The 23,370-nt window shown below is 41.8% G+C and overlaps 2 protein-coding genes across 4 annotated transcripts in view; one reads left to right on the forward strand and one right to left on the reverse strand.

Moving 5' to 3' along the window:
* SUGCT (succinyl-CoA:glutarate-CoA transferase) overlaps positions 1-23,370 on the reverse strand; it is a 294,275-nt gene that overhangs the window by 257,012 nt on the left and 13,893 nt on the right. For all 3 annotated transcript variants that reach the window (XM_082192880.1, XM_082192881.1, XM_082192882.1), the window contains exons 4-7: positions 19,216-19,301; positions 18,920-18,970; positions 13,448-13,568; positions 3,877-3,968 (exon numbers count right to left, since the gene is read on the reverse strand). In XM_082192880.1, the coding sequence (XP_082049006.1) occupies positions 3,877-3,968; positions 13,448-13,568; positions 18,920-18,970; positions 19,216-19,301 (350 nt within the window). The remainder of the gene's footprint in view (positions 1-3,876; positions 3,969-13,447; positions 13,569-18,919; positions 18,971-19,215; positions 19,302-23,370) is intronic.
* Positions 1-23,370, forward strand: part of YAE1 (YAE1 maturation factor of ABCE1) — a 131,189-nt gene that overhangs the window by 2,892 nt on the left and 104,927 nt on the right. The window lies entirely within an intron of this gene.

Below are 23,370 nucleotides of genomic sequence, written 5' to 3' on the forward strand. Positions count from 1 at the left end.
TGGACTGGAAAGCAAAAGGGGAGGACAAACACACCACAAATAAGGCTTATTTACATCAAGTAGCGTTTAAAATGCTGGTAGCCAGACTTTTGAGTTAGACAGAGCTCCATCTCTGTATGGTTGGTTGTAAGAATGAAAATAATCATACAGTTAATAATAATTTGCTTACATAGCACCAATGGGCATAGCATGTAATTAAACCAAACGACAACGATGGATCTCTGTCTCCAAGAGTTTACAATCTAAATGTTCACAAACGGAGGAGGTAACAGAGGCAAAGGAGAGGTAAAGGCCACAAATAATGAATGGGAGTGTGTCTCAAAGCCCCACTGAACTCAGTGCAGTTTACCTCTGGGTAGCAGTACATAGGAACTGCAGTATAAATGTAGTTACACACATTTAATGTTTCTTTAGGGATGAGAACCATAGGATTAGGCTAAATATTTTGTGGGGAAGTTGATCTGTATTTAACTTCATCATCTGACACCCAACTCATCATGATGGAAATCAGATTCAGAAGCCAATTTCTTATTAGTTTCAGCCTCTCTCTTTGCTAAACAATGGCACATATGGAGGCAAAGTCCAGCGCAACATGGGAAGCCATGAGGGTTTGGATTAGACCACTCAAAATTGCTTCCAGCACACAGAATCATTCAGGTTATGTTTCTGTGAGTTATTTTAAAATGGCCACGTGCCAGACAAAGGCATCTGCCTCAGTTAGGTCATCTTCTTCATAATTAAGCAAGATCAATAATCCTTAAAAAGAGCTCATGCTGTGCTAACATTTCAAACCAGTTAGGCACGCCATGGAGTAAACTATTATAGGTTAAAGTGCCCATGCAGTCAGAGTCTCCCAGTACATACAACAAATACAATTAAAAAGAAGCTGAAAAGGTACCATAAGAAACTGCAGGCTTGGAAACTGTTAGTAATTTTCTCTTTTAGATTTATTATGTTCTCTGAATGTGCCACCATTTTTTCTTATTCAGGCATTTTAGACCCTACTGCTTTGGCTTTAATCTTTTTCCAAATGTGTTGGCTGGAGATCAAAGCTTTGCAGGAGAAGTTTGATAACCAAATGATAATACCAGATGCATCATCATCATCTGTATTTTACCTAAACGTCTGATCCAACTCAATAGGGATCAATTCAAGTTGAAACACATTCAGAGTGGCCCACAATTTGTAACCTTATAGAAAAGTCCCCTGCCGTGGCAATATTACAATTTAAATGCACAGCAATTAGAAGGGAGGGATATGTAGAACTGTCTTACTGATCATTGTTTTCCTTTATGGTTTATGATTGGAAAATCTTCTAGTAGTTCGTCTAGCTTGATGGTAAATCGTCTAATAGCCATAGTTATCCATGCTTTAATAGATTTAAACGCAGTGTAAGGAGTCTCTATGGGAGTATATTTTATTTTAAAATGGGGTATCAGAGTTTTAGGGGGCTAACCAGGTTGTGATAGCAGGCTTGTTGGTTTCTGAATGTCTTATGTAGATTTTTCAATTTTGTTGCTCTGTATGGGAGAATGACAATAAAGATTATCATATCATATAGCTCCCACCCCATTTTAACTACTGAAATGCTTTGTATGTCGAGCTGCTTTTAAAAATGGCCTGAAAACCACAGTTGGTTCAAAGCAGAACCACAAGTTTTAATTAAATTATGTCAGTGATTTATCAGCCGCATTGGCACCCAGTCCACTCCCAGACCCAATTAAAGATCTGGTTTTCACCTACAAAACCCTAAACACCTTAGGACAGGTTCCTTTAAGAGTAATTAAGTGAGGGAGAGAGCCTTCTTAGTAGCGGCACTTCAGCTATGGAAGAAAGTCAGCAGAGAGCCTTGCCTGGTCCCTTCTTATCACAGGGTTTTAAACTGTGTTTTAAACCTGGGCCATAAATGATTTTATGCTGCCTCTATGCAAGGAAGGTTGAGTTATTGGTTCTTAATGATGACTATATATTGCATATTTTATTTTGTTGCACAGCCCAGGGAAAAATTGTAAATGGCAAGCTACTTAAATTATTAGAAGCATTTTTATCCCATTCTTCAGCCAAAAGATGCCCCAAAAAAGTGCCTTACAAATGTCAGTGATAAGAGAGTGCCTGCCTACAATCTAAAATATTGTTGTTGTTATTCTTTATTACTGTTGTTAATGCTTTATATAAAATTAATAGGGTTTTATGGTGCTTCCCAGCATGCTTTGCAGGACACAGGATGGGCTCAGCTTTTCCATTGTTTAGAACTTCACATTATTTTGTTAAGTTTAAAACATAATCAGCAATCAGTTCTATACTTACATAAGCTACATTTTTAAACTTTTGATTTATTCCATTTTTGTATTTTTGCAAACAAATCAGAGAGAAGAACTTCTTCCAATAAACAAATAATCAAACTTCCATTTTTTAAACAACTTTGTATCCGTCAAACCAGAATTACTAGTCACAACACATAACTAAAATCTCTTGCTCACATCTCTCCTTGCAGAAAGAAAATGAAGCTGCTGAAATCTTCAGAACAAGTGAGATGTAATAGTATTTCACATTTTTATATGACTTGATTGTGTTCCAAGAGCTGAGCATATGTTACTCTAACAATCCTTCCATCAGCCCCGTATTGAGGGCTTAAGCGCAGGGATGGTACCTTGCATGAATGAAGGAGTTCATGGGCAAGCCTACATTCGAACCTGGCTCCCACCTGTCTTGCCGAGGGAGAATTAATCCCCCCAAACAGCCCCATATCAACTCAGGGCAACATAGTTTACTGTATAATACCCAACTGCAAGTACAAGAGCCAGGCTGAGAGAGAGTAGCTTACAGCAGCCTTGCAAAATTGTAGGCCAGAAGTGAGACATAAATTGTCCTCTCCGACCTCACAGAAGGCCAAACCAAGCACTTAATAGCATGGAGAAGTCTAATACTCGATTGTCTTGAAGGAGGTGAGGACAGGTGATCCCACCTGGGCCCCCCCGCAACCAGGCCTCAAAACTGTCCAAAATTCCTTTTGTCTTCTAAAAATCCACAGCTAAAGCTTTCCTCCGCTTTTCTCACAAGATGATGTGCGTAGGCAAAAAGAAGGCTTCAAAAAGCTAGACTCTGTCAGAGCAGGCCTGAGAACTGACTTTTATCTCATTCAGTTGCAACATCTTTGAACACTCTGAAACCCCTTGACTTCTCACCCTTCCTTTCCTGGGAAGAGTCCCAAGACAGGAGCTTTCTGTTCATGCTCAGAGGAACTCATGAGGCAGGACTCCTGAGGGAGGAGAAAGGGGAGGGAACTGGAAGGGGAATATATACTCTGTGCAAATGGCTGTGAACTCGTGCTTGTTTGTGACTTATCACACTTGCTCCTTCTACCAGTTCATGGATGGTAGAAATAAAAGCTTTTTCTCCGAAACTATTCCTTGAGTGTCTGTTGACTCCCATCTCCCTTTCCCGGGCGCAATATTTTTCACACCCGAGGGCAAAGCCTCATAAGGCTACAGTCTTCCATGTATACCAGTAGCACTTCCTAAATATTCAAAACCTAAAAATCAATAAATGTGGCACGTGAAGACCAACCATTGAACTAGGACTCTTGTCTTTAATGCTAACTTTTTAAGCACCCTAAATCACACCTGAGTGCCAGGGATACTGCAACGTTTTGTTGCAGGGACCCACGTGTTCTTTCTTGAAATCAATCTGAAATCAAGGCAATGTTTTAAACTCTTGAGGAGGAGGCCCTGACACCATGCCAAGATGATCCTTAACTACACAGTATCTTATTTCCCACTTCCTAAATCTCATTAATTCTGTCCATTACTGCAAACCATGCAACGATGAAGTTTTGAATTACAGCAAAAGCACTGTGCTTCACTTGTGGTAGCATACCTGGGGACCTGTGATATGCAAGAGTCCTGAAACTGCAGCTGCGACAGAGTCATAGCCTGCTCGTTGAAACTTCGGACCAGTTTGGCCATAGCCTAAAAAGAGAGAGAAAACAAACTTAAGAAGAACGTACAGGGCAGTGGTAGTGACTAACCTTTTCGGCAAATCAAGATGGTGTGTGTTTGCTAAATAAGTTAAGAGGGGAACCCATTTCTATCAAGTTTCCCATTCTGAAATTAGTAGATTTCCTAGGCAAGCAGGCATTCCATTTGGCTACTGTTATCAATGAAAGCACATTGCTTTGCTACTAATAGAGCCATTATGCAAAACCTTAGACCATCCAGTCCACAAGTCTCTTGTGCTGCTAAATTATATCTACTTAAGAGACAACATTTTATCCGGCTTCCTATATACACATGCAAGAATATTATGCATACAGTATATGGAAGGAGGTCCCACTCACTCACAAATTTGTATTTTAATAAAGCTGTGGGCAAAATTATGCCAAAAATCTTAAACAAACAATTCTGTGTGATTTATTGGGGTGACCCTGGGGACCTCGACACGCAAGACAGGCATAGGGTTAGGCTGCAGCAAGCTTTCAAAGCTTTCCAGAAGCAAATAATAATAATCACTGGGACAAAGCAACATTTTCCCCAAGAGATAGAAAGTAAAGTCCATGCTATTTGATGAGGTCATAGATTTTCATAATCAGAAGTCCAAAGTATGAGATCATGCTAGACTAGCAGCACATTCTGGTACAAATGCTGCAAAAAGGAATAAAGAATATATATATTTGCATAAAATCTGCATACACTAATTTCTATTTATAGATGTACATTTTAAAATGGTTGCTGTAATTTAAATAGCTGCTCTTCCAGTTGCTGCTTCTATGCATTTTAAAGGAACAAGCAGCAAAACAAATGTACACACCCCTCACAACTAATATATATAATGCACATAAATTTTATGCCCTGGTACAAAGTACGTATTGTTGTATGGAGCTGCCCCAACTCCATAAACAGAGAGAACACAGGCACAGGGCATCACCACAGATTTAATCCAGAAAACTAGATCTCTCCACTTAATGACAAATTAATAAGAAACACTTTTAGACTTCTTGTTCTGCCGAATATCAGTTTTATCCATTATGAACAAGCAACATCTTTATTTAATAAAGATTAATGAACTAAGCAAAGAAACATGAGCAATGCTCTAGCATGAGAAAAACCAAACTTAAAGTGAGGCATTGTATGCATCTTTATAATTATAGGGCTGCCAAATACACTAGAATAAAATATTGAGTCTAGAAAATGCCTGTCACATGTTGAGCAGAATGTACCAAACACACAGACCTATGTGCTATTGAACAAGTGCAAGCCAAACGATCTAAGCTTCAGAGACGGCTTGTGACAATTTTAAAATTATTATTATTAAAGATTTTCTGGGGTTAAAAAAGTACATCACAAAACGGCCTCTGTTTAAGTCTTTCCCTTTCACACCTTGTTTTCTGTTTCTCGGTGGGGGAGGGGTCACTTAGATCCCAAAGTCTTAGCTGTGTGTTTTTTCCACTCAAAACTCTTCCAGTTGATAAAACTTTTATTGGTGGAACTCCTGAAACAGAGCATAGACTGCAGCAAGGCTTCTCGGCTGCTTTTCAAGTCCCCTCCAAAATGTATGCATTGGAAACTGATTCTGCTTATCATCAGAAATATCAAAGCACATTTGGTTTCTAGTAACCCTAAGAAATAGCATCTATATTAAAGTCCACTGCAGCATGCCAAGCAAGTTAGCTCCTTAGCAGACCAGGAATGTTGTTTATCTCTCACTGCCAATATGCATTACCAGATGTACAGTTTCATTTAACACTGAAAAGGAGCAAATCAATTTGAGGAACAAAAGCAGCAGGGCATGATTCAGAATTCATTCATCTTTAATTTTCATACCATCCTTGTTTGTTTGCAATGAAAACACACACTATTTATTTAAAGTTTAGAAAAGCAATGCCCTATTCGTTTTTCAAAATAAACTAAATTTTCTGTGTCTTCCATTTCTCAGGTACATAATTCTGCACACCGCATAACTTTACTGCAAGTTGGAAAATAACACATATAGAATCTGCTTTCTATTGCGTATTGGGTCATCCGCATGAAAGCCATTTAAACCCTCAAAATGTAGACTTTAAATAGCCGTAAGACATATTGTTAAATGCAGAAAATAATTTTGTTTCTTGAAAATCAAGTTGCTTCCCACTTGCAGGCACTGGGAAATCATTCTTTGTTGGGATACTGGCCATGGTTTTATTTGATTTCCAGATAATTGATTAGAATGATGTCGATTAAAAGGGGGCAGTAAAATTGGTGTAGAGGACTGGCTATGTTATTGCCTGTGCAGGCTTTCTTCCCTACAGCTCCCCACTGAGAGCTCTTGCTCATGTTTGAGCATCCTGACAGGAGAACAACCCAGGACAGGATCACATGGTTCAGTTAAAGGCCAGCCCCACACCAAGTCGCCCAAAAACTGTTAGGTGCTGCCAAACCGAGTCCATACACCCTGGCCTTCCCCCCTTCCTAGAAGGCACCCTGTCCATGTCAATCACCATCAAGAATTCCTGGCTTCCCATGAGTGGCTTTGCTCTCTCCACCTCCAACCATTTCCACCCGCCTGTATGTCGTGAGAAAGAAATTAAATTTTAAAAAGCTGTTTCATCCCCTAACGAATAGATACCTGAAGGAAGACAAAAAAGCCTGACGACATGCAAGTCCTCAGACAATCCGGAATTACATGGTGAGAAATCATTTTAGGCTCTTGGAGATAGCACTGGATGAGTACTTCTTTGCCCCATGTCACATGAATTATGGGATGCCCCAGGGCACTCTCTTGTCTTGAATGCTATTTATCATCTATATGAAGCAGTTAGGAGTGGCCATCAGGAGACACAGTGCGAGATGTCATTACAGTGGTACCTCGGTTTAAGAACAGTCCTGTTTAAGAAAGATTCGGTTTGCGAACTCCGCAAAACCGGAAGTGGTGTCCCGGTTTGCGAACTTTACCTTGGTCTAAGAACGGAATCTGAACGGTGGAAGGGCACCAGCAGCGGGAGGCCTCATTAGGGAAAGTGCGCCTCAGATTAAGAATGGTTTCGGTTTAAGAACGGACTTCTGGAATGGATTAAGTTCATAAAACAAGGTACCACTGTAGTACACTGATGATACTAACATATAAGGCCAAGTTACATGAGAGACTGCCTTATTACTTATGTATGTGGTAGTTCACTGGGTTCTGCATAAATTTCCCTTTAAAGTCCCCCAAACAACAAAACCCAGCTCCACAGCACCTCAGAGCAGGACTCTTCATGTGGCTACTCCTGTTCTGTGGAACAGCACCCCTGTTGAGAGATGACAGGTGCCTATTATCTGCACTTTCCAGAAACAATCAAAGACATGGAACTTCTAACAGTCCAAGAAGATGGGTTGAGCTTTCATAGCTAATGATGAGAGGTGCTCCTCAAAAGGGCTAGAAATCTAACTGGAGCTTTTGGAATGTAATGCCTTGGAAGTGGAGTGATTCAGACCAAGGACCCCCATGGCTGTTATTTTAAAACAGTTTTAAAAGCTGGCAGTACTTTTTCACTGCACTGAATCTAGTTGGGACCTTGGTGGGTCTTTAACTGCAAATAGAACTGCCTATTAAGTTATTATGTGCTTCTGCTTGATTATTTGTGCATAAAAATAAACACCTTTGGAAATTATCCTCCCTGCCTACCAAGAATGTGTTGGGAGATTCCATTCCACCTTTTATTGCAAACATGGGATTGTTGCGTGTCACATGTCTGTTTACATTCCAGCACAGACTGCTGGGTCCCGTGAGCGGAACTTCCGCTAAGTGTGTATTGCTTTTGCTGTTGAGTCTCTCTCCGAGAAGATGGCAAGGAGAGACGACATGTTTCTTTGTTCTGATTTATGTAAAATAAATCTGTAGTATCGTAGTATTAGTATGTATCCACAGCCTCAGCCTCTTCTGTTGTGCAGTATTTACTCTGCTATGTATAGTGTGCTCAAGGCAGCAATTTACATCAGAGCCAGAGGTCGATGAATCTCTGCAGCGTGAAGGCTGAAAGGGAGACGAACCAGCTGGGGGCTAGCCAGCTGGCCTTCTGACCCCCGGGTGCCGACATCGAGGTTATGGGCCCAGATCCGAGGCTTTACACCGGTGTAGGACTGCTGTTGGCTGCTGCAGCATTCCGGGAAGGAATGAAGTATGTGGGTTTTATTTCGGCCGCACCAGCAAGAGACTTTTGAAGTCCGTGCCAGGCAATTAAAGCCGGCAGAAGAAGGCACTCCTGATTTACGAGCTGACAGATAAGAGACTGTAATTGACTGTTTTCCGGGGGTTGAAATAATGCAGCACTACACCTGCACGCATCACTGCTTGCAGGAGTAGCTGCAACTTCCTCTTCACCTAGAGCAGAGTTTAGCAATATCTTTGCAAGAGACTCCCTACCCCATGTCTACCATCCTTCCCAATCTCATTACAAGTGAAGCCAGCAAGAGTGTTCAGCCAAAGGATAAGGAACCTGTGGTCATCCATATGTTGCTAAATCCCAACTGCCCTCAGCCCCAGCCAATGTGGCCCAATGGCCAGGGGTTCTGGGAGCTGCACTCCAACAACATCTGGAGAACCACACAGTACCCATCCCTGAATTACAGCAACGTTCTGGGATTTGCTTGTGAGCAAACATGTTTAAGACTCCGCTTTGTACATTTTGCCAGTACATCCTTGCAATTCTTCAGGGTTTACTTTCCACAAGACCACACCACACTTCATGTTCCACCTTCGAAAAGTTCGGCTCTGTGCTTCAAGGGGGTCTGAAGAGGACGCTGATAATTGACGGAAGTTGATGTAAGCCTTTTCCACTGGGGTTTAGAGTGCTCTAGCTAATGAAATACGGAAATGCATAGACCGAAAGAGGTTTGCTGATTTAACTAAGGTTGCCTGAGTTATCCAGATTACCTGAAGTTAAAAGCAGATTCAAATTTTTCAAGCAGGTACGTAACACTGATAATGCTACTGTCTTAAAAGGCAAAGGATCTTCTGAGTATGATGTATTTCCTTTCCCCCCCATCCTGACACACAATTTTCTTTTCAACGTTGCTTTCATTAGGTGTGTCATCGCTTGGAGATGACCCTCTAATGGTTGCCGCCTCTTCATAAATGGATCTACTTTCCTTCGTAGTTCAGTCTCTATTTAAAGCAGACCGTACCAGCCATCCACAAAAGCACATTTTTTTCTGTGCTTTACGTTAACTGGACAAACACAAGAAACTTAAACCAACCTCAACCACCAAGCTGTCAGAATAGATCAAAGTAACGCTACTTCTAAGATTACCCCCATCACTAACTAAGCCAACCTATGAGCAAGAACAGATGGACAGAGCCCTGAGAGCATCACCAAGCAGTAAGACTGCTGGGATGCATCGTGGCAATAGCAGCACCAGAGCAATCACCAGCGCAGGGGGCTATGTAGATTCAATCAGGATTGTTTAGATAAGAATTCCAAGTTTAGTAATCAAAATTTCCAAAAGGAGTTCATATTTGGGTTATCTACACATAAATTATTTTCTCACACAGGACCTTTGCTCTCTGAAATGCTACTTGGATTGTGAACAATCACCACCTTAACTCTCCGATTCCAAACACTCACTTTTGGGGTGGGGGATTGCACTGAAAACAATTTAATTTGTTGATGCTGATGCAAATGTTGTTCTATTTTACAATTGTTTCAATCCTAAAATAAAAACACAATGCAGACAACCTTATATTGCTAAATTAGTTACTATTCTTTAGTACTTCCCCTAGGGCCACTGGCAATGTCATGTTCTCAACCCTTTAACCTGAGCTAAGGGAGAAGAAATGGAATGTAAGATTACTTGGTCCTTGATCCCAGGCCTCACCTTACATGAAAGTCACTCCTGCTAGACTTAACCAAGGTTAAGGGTTACATCAGCACTACCCACAACCATGGCTAATGCTAACCAAGGTGAACAATTTATCGCCATAATTCCCACTCCCAACCTGCAGAGGCAGTCCAAGAGGACACCACGCTCCAGGGCTCATCAATGGAACACCAGCAGGTGCACACATACCTGCCAGTGTCTTCCATGAGGCTTCCAATAGGAGCCTAGAGCTTCCGCCTCAAGCTGCAGCAACTTTCCCAACTTCTGAAATTAGGCTTGGCAAAGGCCGCCTATTGTAGCCAACAGAACATTTTACGCAAGCCTAATTGCAGCATGGAGGCGTAGTGAGGGGCATCTGAGGGAGGCTTAGAATAAGGCTTTGATTGGCTTTAATAGGAGGTGAAGTGTCAATGGTGCCCACTGAGTTCTCCCTGTGCCCGTAAGCCCAGAAGAGCTGGCAACGCCTGCCAATGGTATCAAAAACTGTTGGCATGTCAAATGGATTATTGATCAATCATATTATTGATCTTTGGGTGCAGTTTTCTAAACATCTGTGTATTCACACATTATCCAATGCATTAGCTAGCCCATTTTGTCCACTAAAAGGCAATGGTACTGTGCTAATAACCTCACCCAAGTCAAGTTAAAGCAAGTCCATTATGCCTCATATTATAGGAACAGAATGTTCTACTCAATATCATGTTAAAAGACACCCATGGTCTGTTTAAAAAGAATAGTAATAATAAGATCTAAGAGCAATGGGGTACCTTATGCCAAAGCATCAATGTCTGAATTACATGTTAAATTCACATGAATCTCCAAAACAGCTGCTACATTTGAAGAAGGCTCCTTATCACGGCTAAGACATTGGATCTAATGCTATATTTCCACACATCATTTAATATAGTACTCTCTTCTCCATTTTTATCCCACAACTTCTGTCTGGATTCTTTCTAAGAACCAAATGAACAAATGTTTTTGATAATGAAGAAAAGGCAAATGTGGTCGGGTCCATGCAGGGGCAATAGGATGGGAATCAAACCACAGGCACAAACACCTTAATATTTTTATAAGTGTCCCTTTAAAATGTGTTAGTTCCAAGTGCAAACACATACACGTTCCAAAGCTAAAGATAATAATTACGTCTCCTGATAATGTCACTACCTGCCTCATTCCCAAAGAAAAGTCTCCAAACAAGCAATTAGGTTGCAAATGACTGAAATTTTGGCTTATTTCGAGTATATAAGTGAGTATGTGTGTTTTAAATCTTTACATGCCAAAAATATATTAATTTTTTCTTGCATTAAATGAGGAATCCTGCCCTTCTAATAGAAAGAATCCTTTTTGGGCTGGCATAGTCTCTTGGGATAACCACAAACTTGAGAGGCATCAAAGCAGAAGTTGGACTAGACTTTTGGGCACCAACTATTCTCCCTACAGAGGCATCCCAGAGTCACAATGACAGCACAATATGAGAAACCTTCAAAGCTGATGCAATGAACAACAGACATGTGACAACAACTGTCTATATGAATAGGAAAATATCCAGAACAGAATATATGTGTCAGAGAGGCTATATATTGCAAAGACACAGGGAGCGAGGGGAAAATCTGTTTTCATACAGAGGAGTCCCTCTGGCTAGCACAAACTTTTGTGAAGCAACAACCAGACCGCAAAGTGAAACTGAAAGGTCAGAAACGGCACAAGGTCAAAGAGAATGCTCCATAACACAAAGGAACCATGGAGAAAAGCAAGTGCCGTCCTGACTTTGCTCACCTACAACGGTGCTCCGATATCACAATGCTTTGTGGAGATGAAACAAGACCTAGACTTGTTAAAGGGCTACTAAACCCAAAAGCACCATAGGAGAAGGAAGCAATAAACACTTACACATGTGCTTAGCATTAGGTGCCTGGAGCTTCCCATAGATCTGCAGGAGGCCCATAGGTAGACGTGGAAACTGAAACAGGTACTTAAGCATCTGGACCAAAGATGACAATTTCGTTACCACTATTGTGCCATGTACACGAACTACTATTTTTAGTGGTTAACAAATGAAATGATTCATCATTTAATAACCAGCAGCTCCTTTGGAACAGCCAGGCTACTTCCTCGAGTTTTGTGAAATAGTTCACCAGCCCCGATAGTCTTTCTCAGGAAAGAGAGAGATCATTTACTCACATGACAATGTTACAGGATCCAACCAAGACCCTTTGCAGCACCATAACCATTCTTGCATTTGCAGCCTGATTGGCTCCTCCAAGTGAGGGCTGTTCACACACAGGCATTTGCATGTAAACCAGAGTCCAGCACAGTCTTTGCCAACCTGGTGCCCACCATAGGCTGTTGGACAACATCTCCCTTTTAGCCCCAGCCTATATGAGCATCCCTGCTAGGCTGGTGGCAGTTTCAATCTAACAATAATTGGGGGGCATCAGTTTGGGGGAAGGTTGGTTTAGAGGTTAGTGGTTTGAAGCTGGCATTTTTTGAAACTGACCAGTGTTTGCTTCAAATTACAGTTTACATGTACAGTGGTGCCCCGCAAGACGAATGCCTCGCAAGACGGAAAACTTGCTAGACGAAAGAGTTTTCCGTTTTGGAGGTGCTTCGCAAAACGAATCTCCTATGGGCTTGCTTTGCAAGAAGAAAATGTCTTGCGAGTTCCTGAGGGTTTTTTTTCCTCCCCCCCCCCTTTTTCTAAGCCTCTAAGCCACTTATCAGCTGATCTGATCAGCAGATAAGCCGCTAAAAGCCGCTAAAAGCCGCTAATAGCGCTAATCCGCTAATCCGTCAATGGGCTTGCTTCCCAAGACGAAAAAACCGCTAGACGAAGAGAATCACAGAACGGATTCTTTTCGTCTTGCGAGGCACCACTGTAAAATTAAGGTAACTCTTCTGAAGTCCTTTCCCAAGACAATAAATAAAAAAAATAAAATTTATGATGATGATGATGATGATGATGGTGATGCAGGAAAGGAGGGGAGACTGCAGAAGCTGTAGGCTTCAGGCAGACTTTTTGCTCATGTACATGGTGCTTAAACTATGTGTTAGCGTAACATGAAGACATGGTCAGTGTGGTAATTTTGAATGATTAGAGCAGCCCAAAAGCAGCCTGTCAGTGTTTCAGACAGCCCCAGCATGGAGAAAGAAGTTCTCAAAAAACGATGCCTCAATACGAAAGCTGTCATGCTTGCAGCTTCATCAGACCCCTACAGAGGCCTGGATTGTACAAACTGAGTTTCCTACGTGGCATCAACAGTTTTACAAGCTGCATCATGAGGAAGGATAAGCCAGTTGTTTCGTAAGAATCAAACATGGCGCTGGTAGGCAGAACTAGCGTTCTGAGAAAAAAGCCAGATTCCAGCCTTGGCCTGAAAGCAGTGGGGGGAGTGGGGAATAAAATAAATTCCCCAGCCATTCTTCCAACTGGTTTTCAGGAAGGTGGGGCCAGAGAATGCTATGACTATTTCCACAGCTAACACTCCACTAACCAGAATGTAAATGAAAAATAAAAAGCAGATTTTAAAAAAAATGCCTTTCTTTCATTTCAAAATACCAGAGAAAACAAATAAAATTGCTGAATACTTTATCACTGAGGTGTAACGCAAGTTAAATACCTGTTATTGAACAGTAAACAATGTGAGGTGCAATCTTGTTAATGTCTTCATACCCCAGGCCCATTTCAGCCAGTTTCCCAGGGACATAATTCTCCACAAAAACATCACAAACAGCTGCAAGCTGGAAATAAAAAGGTGAGGATGAGTCAGACTCTTAATGAACTTCCAAAAGGTCAGCAACTTCACAATGTAATTTAATTTAAAATTTCAGTAAACAAGACAGTTCTAGCACTGCTGTGGTACCCAAGTCAAAAACCAAAAGAGCCTCGCTTAATTAAAATTTACAGTCCTGCACGAATGCTTTTTACACCCTAGGCAATGACACAGCAGACATGATGTCTGCCTTAGTGGGGCAGATTCTCCAGTAAAATATTCAATATTTCAGATGTATGTTGCCACCATGCGACTGTGGCAGTGAGTTGCCATAGGAGCTGCCTAGGCGTAGCAAGGGGCAAAACCTACATTGTAATTGTCAGTTACTGTTTCAGGAACAGGTGCAGAAGAAACAGAAACATCAATTTACTTTGTTTTGCTGATAAAGCTGGTGATATTGTCAAAACACTTCATATATAGGGTATCTGTTTCAATGGTGTGTTGGCTCTTGGAGATCTGAAATTCAAAGACCTGAAATAATCAGCTGAACCCTTAAGCAAGACTGTCGCATGGGAGACCATTCTTCCCCGGCTGGGGTGCAGACGAGAGGGACAGGGTGGAAGGGACAGATAACAGCCTTGAGCAGGAGGTTACAAACACCTTCTATTTCCATATACAGCTCTGGGGTTATACAACAGGTGCAAAGGTTCTTGGTCATTGCTAAAAGCAGGGATTGGGATTTTCAAGTTTGTGTAACTCTTCTTGAGAGTGAAACTGAAGTTTCAGAGCATATATTCACAGCTTCTAAAATGAAAACCTGTACCCAAGTGCCTCAAAGAGGCAATGGGAAATCATCTTGCTGAGCTTTGTTAGTTTTTTTTTTAAAAAAAAAATTACCGTATTTTTCGCTCTATAACACGCACCCGACCATAACACGCACGTAGTTTCTAGAGGAGGAAAGTCCATAGGCATGCCACCCGTAGGCATTCCCTCCATAACACGCACAGACATTTCCCCTTACTTTTTAGGAGGAAAAAAGTGAGTGTTATGGTGCAAAAAATACGGTATATTGAATGGGGAAATGGCAACTTTCAATGTGGCATGTTTTCTCAAAAGTGCAGCTTCCTGAGCTACATGAAGCTTTATTCCCAAGTAAATAGGCACAGAATTCATGGGACTCCTGCCAGCAAATATGTGCAGGATTAGGCTGCACGGAAACAAATGGAACTGGATCTAGTCATGACTATCTTGCAATCCTAATGGTCAGTCATAGCTTTTCTAGATTGCATCTACAATGTATACAGTTCTTTTGAGCTCATGATATCAAGATATCCTTCTTTTTCTTCCGTGGCCCATAATATTCCATGCCTCTGATCATTCATAATTCATTTTATTTGTAAACTTTCCATAGTTCAAACCATACTCAAGGCATACTCAAAGCAATGCCCCACCCCAAAAATCATCAGCCCCATTCAAATATGTCCTTATAAAATAGCATTTATATCTACCCAGAGCACACATGTCAACAAAGAGTTTGTGAGTATTCATTTATTGGAAAGGATGTTTCTATACTTGAGTACTTTAAGTATGAAGCATAAACATTAGCTATACAGTACATGCCTTCCTCTGATTTTGTACTATTTAGGCTGTGCAAAGTTCAGTTGTTAACACATATTAACACTTGTGGCTCTGCTTTTCTTCCTTCCCCCAATAAATATATGCAATGAAGCTATACATCTAGGTTGTAATGAATTTGGGTTAGACCAAATGGGTTTTTGGGATCTCCTCCTGTGGATTATACAGCTGCAAGATTGGATTCTGTGAAAGAAGAGACAGATAGCAAAGAAGCTAATTTCATCCTGTTACATAAACAGCCTAACCAGGTCTGTTAATTATCTAACTTGTAATGTAAACTAGGGCAGTGAGTTGCCAGAGAAAAGAATAGCAGGATATCCTCCTGAATGTAAGCAGAAAAGGGCAAGCCTCACTGGCTGGAAGAGGTGTCAGCAAGGCATTTGTGTCTGAAAGACGGAAAAGGACAAAACAGACTGAGAGGCCGGACTAGCTCTCTGTTCCGGATCCAGTGCTCAGGTTTTGGAAAGCAAACCCGTGGCCCCCAAGGCTAAGGGGGAAACAGATCCACAGAAGTGACCTTTCCTTCTTATGCTCAGCCTGTACATATGATTGCATAAATAAATATTATAGTGCTGAAAAAGCCAGCAGTCTCCGGTGACTTTCACTGCAAGGAAATGAAACTCAAGGCCCTGGGACACTGAGACAATGAGATCTCTTACCACTCAGAAACTGGGGTGCACTTGACAATATTATTTAGGATCAGCACCAAATAAGTTTTGAAGCCTGGTTTTGGCAGGATACTGCCCTGACTGTGCCTCCTTTGGCATCTGAGATAGATGCAACAGCCATGTGTTGTTGTCCATTATAGGAATGGGACTCCATCTCTCAGGGCTAACACAGCCAATCCCACAAAAGCACTCTAGCACCCTACTATTGCAGGAACACCTTCCTATTTCCCATAGCCCAAATGCACTCTCCCCTCCACATAAGTAAAAGTACAAATATTAAGGTCAGATTTTGTTTAGAAGCGACCTGTTTTAGATTATTTTAAATTGGCCAAGAAATCATTTTCTGAAAAATATCATATATCTGGCTGATTAGTATGAATACACTGGAACTGGTTTCTGTAAACTGGTGTCATCATATCAGCAATCACAACCATTATTGCTGTAGCTTTTGTGATTGTTTAGCTACACTTAAGGCTAAAAAAGAAACCAGGCCAACAAATATGTTCTTCCATCAGAAGAACAGATGGGAACTTAAAACAACAACACTGTACACCACTTAGGCAAAGCTTTGTTGCTGAAAGAAAAAGAACACATCCTTATGAGCTTTGTGCAGCCAGAGAATATCTTATGGATGTGAATCATGCTTGAATGAACAGCATCGCATGCAAGCGTAGAATGCCTATCGTTTACAATTACTCCACATTCTGATTTTTTTTATGTCATTCTTACATTTTGCAAGCTAGACTAAACTAATCAAATTACTGCAAAGCTAAGACAGTCGGAGAGAAAAATAGAATCATAGGTCAAAGCAAGAATGGTCAGGGTCAAATGAGTATTTGGCTGCTATCTTAGAAGCTGAGGAATTATTATTTTTTAAAATATCTATATTATTATCGCTTCCCAGAACATCTACAATTTAATGAGTTGATGGTGAATATATTTGACTGCTCCCATTTGGATTATTTCATATGAATGGGTTGTGAAGGACAACTTGGATATATTTTGATACCGGTAGAAAAGTGATTTGTCCATTGGGGGCTTCTTGGGCTCTTCCCATATGTCTGTGTCAGACCAGCAGCCAAGATGAATCAGCAACAGAGAAATACTATTTTGTGACAAGGTTCTGGAGCCTCCTTAATCATTTCAATCAAAATGGGGAAAGTTTCCCATAATTCAGAGACTGAAGAGTCTACAAATAAATAGGAAATTGACAAAAAGTGAAAAAAGAAACCAGATTATTTCTGTGGCTTCTGATCTATTTTCTTGCATGCCAAAGGCATTTTGTAATCTCTGCCAGAGCAAAAGAAAATGAAACTATCAGTTCTGCTTCCTTTCTTCCTAGTATTCAGCCTTTTCACCAGTGAACAAGCTCTCTGAAGCAATCAATCATTCCTTTTCAGCAAACACAGCAACGCTGCAGTGCTCTGACTTCAAGCAACTAAACTGATGCAAAAAAATATGTCATTCTGCTACATGTGTAGACTGACTTTCACATGTAGCTATGAAAAGCAGAAAAGACCGTGATGCCTTTGAGAAACTGAATCAGAAACCGACACATAGGCCTCTTTCAACAATGACTGAGGAAGTCCTCCTGATCTTAATTATCAGTTTTATTCATTCATTCATTCAATCCCAACTGTATTTCCTTGACAGGAGTCAAGGTACAGGATAGAACCAGCACAATCTCTTTTCTCCTGCACCGCAAAGCCCAGGAATGTTTGCAACACCCTTGTTCATAGACATCTCCTGGGACACAGACTTCCCATCTGCCTGCCAGTCCATGCTCCACAACCTGTTCCAGGTGGCGAGAGGGCAGCAGGTGGAGACTGGACAGGTATTTGGTGATTATAGTGCCTTGGAGCTTGGACGCTTCATACAAACAACATGACTAACAGCAACTGATAAGCCAATTCCCCATGAATGTCTCTAATCTCTCTTTGTAGCCATCTTAGCCCAAATACATCAGTGTATTCCACAAATTAAATTTCTTTTGTCTGTCTTGATTCAACTGCTAATTAACTTCACTGGATGATTTCCAAATCTACTATAGCAAGAGAAAAAGAAAAACACACTCTCTATTCACTTTCTCAATGCTATTAATAATTTTCTAAGACCTATCATGTAGAGCATGATCCTTTGCAAGTACACTTGGGAGTAAGTCTCGTTTAGTCAAGTGGGATTTGCTCCCAGGTAAATGGGTACAAGATTGCAGCTTATGGGTATAAACTGCAATCTTGTACCCGTTTACCTGGGAGCAAATTCCACTTGACTAAATGAGACTTACTCCCAAGTATACATGCAAAGGATCATGCTGTTAACCACTTTTTTTCCTAAATTAAATAGCCCCAAACAACAAGGCATTCTCTAATAAGAAGGTGTTCCAGCCCTCCAAAAATGGTGGTTGCCCTTTTCCAACTCTATAATATCCTTTTTTAATGGGGAGAGCAAAATACCTGTACTTGTTCCAAGTGTTTTCCCTCTTTCCAGAGAGCCCCCTGGAAACCTAACAGGGCAGCAAGAGCTGTTGGGGCCGTTAATGCCGTGAGCCCTTCCATCCTGTGCTCAGATTGTGTAAATAAAACCCTATATCCTAAGGACACCACAGTCTAATTTCATGTTCATTCTAAGGAAACTGAGCCCTGGTAAAGCGTGGGAACCCCTGGAGTCCCTTGCCGCTCCGAGATCAGGGTGCACACAAAGATACCCAACAGTCCGTTTCCTTCACAGATGTGATATATTCAATAACAAAGGGTGAAATACCAAAACAGAACAGAACAATGGGTGAAATCCATTTGGGACAGTCTCCTAAAGCAAAAGACATTCTGCTAGTGGCAGCCTCATTCTTAATGCAAGGCAGGAGCCAAATCCAATGGGAGGCAGAATATTGCACAGTGCTACCATTTTATACTTCTGTTGTGTGCGCAACATTAACTTTCCCACATCTTGCCCTAATGTTACGCTGGATCTCACCCAGGATTTGCATTCACATCTTATAAAAGCAATTTCCCTGGGAAGTGCTCTTAATCTACAGGCTGCATAAATGAATCAGGGTTTTTTTTTTGTATTTAAAACATACCTCTTTAATTATCTTCGCTCCCTTAGGATTCTTCATATTAACAGCTATGCTCTAGTAATGGAGAAAGAATGCAATATTCTTAATAAGATTATAACAAGTTCCCATTGAATTTTTTTTGCTAAGACAAATAAAATCAACTCTGGTGCTTGTTTAAAGTACTAAACAGTTGCATCCAACAATTAATTTCTAAAACTGACAGTGATATTTGGATATATGACAGGGATTACACAGATGGAAGAAAAATGTTTCTCCCTTTTAAAAATATTCAGCAGCAAGCGGCTGGATAACCTTCTTACCTTTTTGTTTCTGTTTACACTGAGAAAGTAAACACTTTCCATCCCAAGGAAGGGGGGTCCCCAGGATCTTGTATCATCCCCTGCTCCTGAAAATGATAACGGTCACATGAGTATGCGTCCAGAAGTTTCCTGCACCACAGTACAAATGCCAACTAACATACCCCGTGTTCCTATTTCAAGTTCACCTTCAAATGTCTTCATCATCTGACAACCATGGTTGCCCTTTAATCTACTACTGAAGAATGAGGACACAATTTTATTTCAGCAAAACAGAAGTATTCCTTCTGCACTTGAATACAGGTAACTTTGGGGAATGAAGACGAGCAGAATGAAAAGGAGAAGAAACTCTGACCCTGGCAGCTTAGGTTGCTAGATTACATCTGGGGTTTTACTAGTGAGTAACTCCCACTGAACAGTGCTTTATTTCTGAATAAATATGCTGAAGAATATGCTGCCAACTGTAGTGCTGGTACACGTATCGCTTGCATGTCATGCTAAGTGGGAGGGGGGAATAGTGGCCTGACTCTTGCTTTCTCAGGAGTAAGTCCCATAGACCTCAATAGGGTTTGAGAAGTCATGTGAAGGATTGCAATGCACGTATATGTTATGACCTGATTTGAAAACCTTTACCTGGGAAATTTGAAAACGTAGGAAGACCTTGAAAAAAAAACCTCAGTATGTGTTATCTTAGAATTAATTCATTTCTCCTTTTTCCTTACCCCATTAGCAAGGTAAATTCAACAAATTCGTCAAATGGCAGAATGTAGAAAGAACTGAGAACAAGGAATTCCAATAGTGACTATATTCACACACCATGGTAAGCCACTGTTAACGGTTTGCAATGAATGTGCAAATCACTGCCCCTTTCCTTCTCCCCACTACTGAGCAGCAGCAACAAATCGCAATCCATGGCTTAGTGGGTCAAATCTGGCCCTCAGGCCCTGGGACCATCAACAGTCCTCCAGAGCTCTCTATCTGACTTAAGCCCCATCTCTCGCCAGTCCTGCTTCCCACCCTCCTTGAATGATTTTGCCTCAACAGGCAAAAATATCCTTGAGCTCTTGTCCGGAGGGAGGACGACAAGAGGTGTGTGCATGGCATTTGTTTTTTCCTAAACAAACCACGAGACATTAGGCACAAACCTTGGCTTCAGACTGTGGTTTGCTTGAAATGAAACACAAGTGCTGGTTCAAATGTAATACTAAGCCAGCTATTCGGTGATCTGCCTTCTCACTGGAGGAAGGGAACAGCAAAGCAGGAACACTGATCCACAGCCTGATTTGCTTAACCATAGTCTACTGCTATGGAATGCGGGTGGCGCTGTGGGTTAAACCACAGAGCCTAGGACTTGCCGATCAGAAGGTCGGCAGTTCGAATCCCCGTGACGGGGTGAGCTCCCGTTGCTCGGTCCCTGCTCCTGCCAGCCTAGCAGTTCAAAAGCACATCAAAGTGCAAGTAGATAAATAGGTACTGCTCCAGCGGGAAGGTAAATGGCGTTTCCGTGCACTGCTCTGGTTCGACAGAAGCAGCTTAGTCATGCTGGCCACATGACCCGGAAGCTATCTGCAGACAAACGCAGCCAATAAAGCGAGATGAACGCCACAACCCCAGAGTCGGTCACGACTGGACCTAATGGTCAGGGATCCTTTAGTCTACTGCTTAGCATTGTGTCAAACTGTGGCCAAGGTTGCTCTGGATTCCATAGTATCCAAGAACTGTTGGTCCTTAAATATGAAAAGCTTCCTCACCCCTTTGCTATGCCAGAAAGCTTCGTCTGCTGATTTCTGCAATTGAAGTTGAAGTAGGCCTTGCCGACAAAGGTCCGTATAGTTGAAGCCATGGTTTTCCCAGTAGTGATGTATGGAAGTGAGAGCTGGACCATAAAGAAGGCTGATCACCTAAAAATTGAGGCTTTTGAATTATGGTGCTGGAGGAGACTCTTGAGAGTCCCATGGACTGCAAGAAGACCAAACCTACCCATTCTGAAGGATATCAGCCCTGAGTGCTCACTGGAAGGACAGATCCTGAAGCTGAGGCTCCAACACTTTGACCACCTCATGAGAAGAGAACACTCCCTGGAAAAGACCCTGATGTTGGGAAAGATGGAGGGCACAAGGAGAAGGGGACGACAGAGGACGAGATGGTTGGACAGTGTTCTGAAAGCTGCTAACATGCGTTTGACTAAACTGCAGGAGGCAGTGGAAGACAGGAGTTCCTAGTGTGGTCTGGTCGATGTGGTCACGAAGAGTCGGACACAACTAAACGACTAAACAACAACAGGCCTGGTTGGGTTTTGTTTCTGTTTTTTGGGTCACATCTCAACCCTACAAGAAAAGCCTTTGGGGGATGCAAGAACTGCAGAATAAGTTTTCTCCTGGTTCATGGCCAATATTTAATGCTGTGATGAAAGCTCTGCAGTTCATTATGTTGGTAAACACAACACATTTATCTCCGGGACCAAGAACAGACCCAGTCTGATGCAGAAGATAGAAAATCAGAACTGATCTATATGTTACAGATCTCCTTTGTCTGTACTACTTCAGAAGGCAGGTTGGTGGTTACATATCAAGGATGAAACTCAACAGGAGGTTCTCTGATGTTATAGCTTTCCAACACCAGTTGGGCTCTGGTGTGGGGAACTATTTATGCATCTGTATTTTTCTTCTGAAATGGCAGACTCAGAGGCCCATACCATGTTTTTCCCACCTCACATCGAATACCCTATGCAAGCATGCAGATCCTTAGCCCTGTGACTAGGAGACTGGGATTGCTAATAAATAGATATTTTGCACAAGAATTCTCCTGCAATAAGTGGAGCTACAAATGGATACACATGATATGAGGTAAGTTCTTACAGTGACCAGTTAGACATCTGGAGCTCCGATAAGCAACACATGTGCAATTAACATGCCAAAGCAAGAGGTTTCACTAAAGACAGATGTAAAACCAGGTGGTGTGTTTTCTTTTCAGAGGTCACAAGAGTGTTCCTGCAAGGCTCTCTTGCCTGGGAAGTAGGACTAGGAAATAAAGCACATACAAAAGATGTGTTTCTGGTGCAATAAAGCACAAATTAAGAATGATTAGCTTGTAAGGCCTAATAACAAAAGCAACATCTTTATCAGCGACATCATCAGTTTAGCTAACGTATCTCTGAACCAAACATTTGTAACTAGTCTGGGGCCTGCAGTTACTTCAGTCAGATTAACGCAGCAATGCTAACAGCAATTAGATTCTAAATTGTGCCTCACAACACTTTGTCTTTGGCATTGCAGTGTAAGATGCATCTCAAAGACAAAAATATAAAATTACAATGGTACCTCTGGTTGCGAACGAGATCCATTCCGGAGCCCTGTTCGCAACCTGAGCAGAACACAACCCGCATCTGCGCGGGTCGCGATTCGCCACTTCTGTGCATGTGCATGACATCATTTTGAGCATCTGCGCATGCGCAAGCGTCGAAACCCGGAAGTAACCCATTCCGTTACTTCCGGGTCGCCACAGGACGCAACCTGAAAACGCTCAACTTGAAGCATCTTTAACCCGAGGTATGACTGTATGCTCAAAATCATTTTAATATTTTTTTTTGTACTAGAAACACGCATGCAACTTGCTGAGTTACACTTCAGTTCTTCAGCAGGCAGAACAGAGGGGGAGCCGTCTTCAGGCATTCAAGGGCTGGGGGCTGCCATCCCCTCTTCCCTAGACCTTTGTGTCTATGGCACAAGATTTGGAGCAAGATTCAAACCTGGAGGGAGGATTCCGTGAGTTGAACCTAGATAGAAACCTCGCTTCCGGCAGGAACCTTTTGCACCCACAGGTTCCTGAGGGTGGGGAGGATTCTAGCTGCTTTCAGTTGAATGCAGTCAGCATCCCCCTTCAGACCTTTGCGCTAAACACAAAGAGAGGAAGGTGTGGGGTCAGCCCACACTCACAGTTGAGCCGTCATGTGTTCTTTGGAAAGCATTTGTAAACCTATATTTTATTACATTTGTAAAATCCCACCATCCTCGTAGGTTTGGGATTTTCACCTTCATAACAACCTGTCACCTTTCTCCTATTCGCAGTAACCCTGCGAGGTGGATTAGGCTGAGAGTTGGTAGTTGTCCCCAAGTCACACAGCTCAGCAGGAAACTGAAGCAGGGTCTCCCCAGTGCG

Source organism: Podarcis vaucheri, assembly GCF_965113315.1.
Source record: "Podarcis vaucheri genome assembly, chromosome: 12".
Classification (NCBI taxonomy): Eukaryota; Metazoa; Chordata; class Lepidosauria; order Squamata; family Lacertidae; genus Podarcis; species Podarcis vaucheri.